Genomic DNA, 5,095 nt, shown 5'->3' with positions numbered 1-5,095 from the left:
AGATGTTAATGCGACTGTTAGCCTTCTACCGCCTTGCAGACAGCTGAGAACCGAGAATGAAAATCGAGTGCATACTGATCGAGTGACCGGGAAAATATTAATGTAGCGCGGACTTATGATTAGATACATGTATTTCGATGTGTCACAACGTATCACAGTACCCATGTTATCGTGATAATTACCTACACTGCTCTATCGGGGTACATCAGGTAACCAGAGTATCGTCGTAGTTACCACACTGCTCTATCGGGATATATCAGGTAACCAGAGTATCGTGATAGTTACCTAAACTGCACTATCGGCATACATCAGGTAACCAGAGTATCATGATAGTTACCTACACTGCACTATCGGCATACATCAGGTAACCAGAGTATCATGATAGTTACCTAAACTGCACTATCGGCATACATCAGGTAACCAGAGTATCATGATAGTTACCTAAACTGCACTATCGGGGTACATCAGGTAACCAGAGTATCATGATAGTTACCTACACTGCACTATCGGCATACATCAGGTAACCAGAGTATCATGATAGTTACCTAAACTGCACTATCGGCATACATCATGTAACCAGAGTATCATATTAGTTACCTACACTGCACTATCGGCATACATCAGGTAACCAGAGTATCATGATAGTTACCTAAACTGCACTATCGGCATACATCAGGTAACCAGAGTATCATGATAGTTACCTAAACTGCACTATCGGCATACATCAGGTAACCAGAGTATCGTGATAGTTACCTAAACTGCACTATCGGCATACATCAGGTAACCAGAGTATCATGATAGTTACCTACACTGCACTATCGGGGTACATCAGGTAACCAGAGTATCGTGATAGTTACCTAAACTGCACTATCGGCATACATCAGGTAACCAGAGTATCATGATAGTTACCTAAACTGCACTATCGGCATACATCAGGTAACCAGAGTATCATGATAGTTACCTACACTGCACTATCGGCATACATCAGGTAACCAGAGTACTTGGATACATGTATACTTGGGTAGATTTGTTTTTATTGTTAATGTTTTCGCCAGGGCTTAACTATTTATTTAGTCACTGTAAAACCTGAGCTACAATTAATTTTTCCCGGTCACCTGACGCTTCCCGATAGCAGTAAAACAAGTACGCTATGCAGTAAGCAATCGGTCAATCTTATCAGCTGTGAAGGCATATTCATATCTATACACATCGTTCTTTGCTAAAACACACATAACAGTATAACACTGTCCTTTAAGCACATAGATTTATAACAGGGGAGTGTTTTAAGGGTGCGAATGTAAAACGCTCAGTCAGTCAATACGTTAATTTTCCCTTCGTTGGTTTCATTGCGCAATACACTCAGTCTGTATGCAAAAACAGCACTCCGTCACGTGACACTCTCAATCGACGTATGGTTTTTATCCTCATGGATTTATAAACACGATTTCAGATTCAGCGATATTATTATCATCAGGTGAGATTATTCGATACGGAAACTCATACCGCTTAAACCTCAACATACACAATTGGTATTAAATAGCATAACAAGTCCAAATCTCCCCTTCTCTCTCTTCACATTTACGAAGAGATAGACATAGTTAAGTATATCATTGTTTGTGCAAGTATTTCATTTTTGAAGAAAGGAACATATCTCATGAGCGTTGAACTGAATGTAAAGACAACACAGGAAATTTTCTGGAAACATTCTAACAGGCCATTGGTTCATTTGCATTGTGGGCTTCATACCATAGCAATTTTGGTATGAAACACAGAAATTAAAATTCATCTGATTATGTTGCATATACGTCTTGGAATGTGACGAGCGTCCTACGAGTGCTGTTCACTTTAACAAAGCAAGTGTCTGTCATATTTCTGTCATTCTGCACAAGTTATTGCATTAACAACTTCTTGAGTTATGGCATACTTTTTGTTGTATTGTGAAGGAGGTTGGTCCCCTGCTGCGTATATGTAACCTTATATCTATCTTGTGTCATTGAAGCTATTACATGCAACCGGAACGTGTAATGTAAATAAAAGCGCCCCAGCGCCTTATCATAGTCCACACCCCATCGGATATCCATAAATCAATACTTAACGCGCAAACTTAGGTGCACATATGTATAAAGAAAGGGTTACCGCTGTACAACTCACTATCAATGCGGTCTTAACTGTATGTGAACAGGTGCTGAATGTGTACTCATCACACTGTTGGATATTCTCGCGGTTGTTGTTGCAGGATAGGACCTAAACAGAAACATGTTCAGGACAAGCATCTTCCTATTATATGGAGGTAAGTTATGTTTAATTCCTGTACCTTCTGGATTCCTGGATTTACTCTGATATTGATGTTCTCTTTTAAATTGTGATATGTCGCTTTCAGTGTTCATCGTAAATGGCGTTTTGCCTCATGGTCACTGTCTTTGGCCATCATCATATGGGGTGTGCCTCGCTTGTGAGAGAGGCTGGCATGGCGACAGTTGCAGCTACAAATGTTCCGGCTTCTGCGACGTCGGCGGCTGTGACGGGGACACAGGGAGATGTATACAGTGTGGGGGCTGGGTACCATGCCACCACGTGTACAGAGACATGTCCTCCGAACTGTAGACACAGTCATGGTGATAAGCCCTACTGTGATCGGGAGACAGGAAACTGTCTGGAAAACTGTCAAGGCGGCTGGTGGGGAACGAGGTGTGACAACAAGTGCAGTGATAGGTGTGAAGACAACTCATGCTACGGCTGGGACGGCTCGTGTTCTAGAGGCTGCAGGAAAGGTTGGGTCGGTGACAGTTGTGACACCAGGTGTCCAGGGGGATGTCAAGGTGACACATGTGAACAGTACGGGAGCCATACGTGTACCCGAGGTTGTAAACACGGTCTTCACGGACATCACTGCAATAAGCAGTGTAACAGACACTGTAGAGACCAGGACTGTTTCTATGACCACAGTATGAAGTCTACAGTCTGCAGACAGGGCTGTGTGGATGGCTGGATGTCACTCGACTGTAAGCTGAAGTGTCCTGGTAACTGTGAGGCATGTTCTCAAGAGACTGGGGAATGTTCCAGATGCAAGCAAGGCTACTGAGGAAATGACTGCACTAGAACATGTAGTGCCACGTGTTTTAACAAGACATGTGATCGAGGAGTTGGGTGGTGTTCTGGTTGTATACCTGGTTACTATGGAAACAGTTGTGACTCAGATTGTGGGACTGGCTGTAAGAGATGTCTCCATCCCTGTGGATGTAGGGAGGAGTGCCACACGATGTGTCTGGAGCACCAACCAGAAGGCGTGACATGTAATGACGTACAGGGTGGAGATGGAAGTAAGAAATGTAAATTTAAAATGAATACTGTATGAATATGTATATAGATATGCCAATGCATGTATGTATGAGTTGTATAAATGTGACTCACACATTAACTCACTCACCCACACATTCAGCTGATATGACTGGAATACTGTTCAAAGCGGCGTTAAACCCAACTCCTCTTCCATGGCTCAATTGTATTTATTCATTGATATGTATTTTCTCTTGCAGACGGCACGAATGGATCACAGAGATGTGAAGTTGAAGAATTATTACTTATATTATCTGCAATAGTTCTGTTTCGACATCAATAGCTTTCCAGCCTGGAACCGATGATATTATCAGCAAGACATAATTTCGAGTTGGTGCTGTGGTTGCGTATGGCCTTTGCAATAATGCCCTGTGATATAACTATCGGTTGACACCAAACAAATGAATATGATTCACACATATTGATTAGGTCCCTCAATGTGAAGTGATGTAAATAGAGCACATGCAAATGTCAGAGTGTGTACATTGTGTATATTGTCCAATAACATTTATGAATAATATTTATGTATAAATATTTAATATTTATTAATATTTATTTATGTATTAATATTTAATATTTATTAAATATGTATTTATATAACTTTTATTAAGATGAGTGTTAATTTACATTTTAGTTTAGATATATAGTAGGAGCAATTGATCGATTTTGTGCAATTTGGAAAATACGACATATTTCAAGTATCATATTTATAGAGGTACCAACATTAAACGTAAATGTATATATTTAATTACATGCATATAGATAATCTCATCCCAGCGCCTTTGGATATCAGATATGTCGACACCAGTTGATAAAAGGTTACTCATTCACTATGTTTTATAGTACTCACCTAAATATGCCGAATAAACCAGTAATGTTATTAATTAATCGTTAACTGTCGTTTTGTATCATGAATTAATTTATTGTTTAATGAGTTAACTGTACACAGAATACAGTTTACTGTAAAACTGGGCGGAGCCCGGATGCTACCCCTAGCCGTCACTGTATCTTGGTGACCACGACCCTTCAATGTCTCTCTACATGTGTTGTTATTCCACAACTTCACTTCATCATCTCACACAACGAGCATGTTTCATCACATCATTCACTTGATTATAACTGGACAAATTTGTTGACATCAAGTCGACTCTATTTTGAGAGTAGAATCTGAATTCGGCTTCATAAACAGTATTAAACACAGCGTAATAAAAACATACGCCTGGCGCTTAACCATGTCCATCTTTTAATATTCAGATCTAAAATGACCTTATTGTCAAAAGTAAATTCTTTGTCCAGTGGCGAGGTCATACATTGTGCTCTTGTAATCAGTGACTAGGGGAGTTGGGTTGTAATATGTGAGATCATTAGTAGTTTGAGTGAGTGAGTGAGTGAGTTTGGTTGTACGCCGTATTTAGCTTTAGTATCCAGCAATATCACGGCGGGGGACACCAGAAATGGGCTTCACTACATTGTACCCAGGTCGGGAATCGAGCCCGGGTCTTCGGCGTGATGAGCAAACGCTTTAACCACTAAACTACCCGACCGCCCCTCATTAGTAATATGAGCTTATATTAGAGAAATGTTGGCATGGGCGAAACTGTTTTTGCCATATAGGTTTTTGCGTTGTGGACGGGCGATGCTTGTGTGCCACAATCAAACCCTCACAAAACTCACCGGGTTAACCGGCTGATACCCTTTGACCTATTTCAAAACGCGGAAGTTGAATTCTTAGGAGCAACGTGTAAAACGTGGTCAGGTC

The 5,095-nt window shown here is 40.7% G+C and overlaps 1 protein-coding gene across 1 annotated transcript; it reads left to right on the top strand.

Moving 5' to 3' along the window:
• Nucleotides 1–2,392: 2,392 nt before the first annotated feature.
• Nucleotides 2,393–3,082, top strand: LOC124111872 (scavenger receptor class F member 2-like). Its single transcript, XM_048399286.1, has one exon. The coding sequence runs from the start codon at nucleotides 2,393–2,395 to the stop codon at nucleotides 3,080–3,082; it is 690 nt and encodes a 229-aa protein (XP_048255243.1).
• Nucleotides 3,083–5,095: the final 2,013 nt, after the last annotated feature.

Source organism: Haliotis rufescens, unplaced genomic scaffold (genome assembly GCF_023055435.1).
Source record: "Haliotis rufescens isolate VD_foot unplaced genomic scaffold, xgHalRufe1.0.p SCAF_2, whole genome shotgun sequence".
Lineage (NCBI taxonomy): Eukaryota > Metazoa > Mollusca > Gastropoda > Lepetellida > Haliotidae > Haliotis > Haliotis rufescens.
The sequence above is the reverse complement of the archived record's forward strand: the minus strand, read 5'-3'. Positions and strand labels throughout refer to the sequence as shown.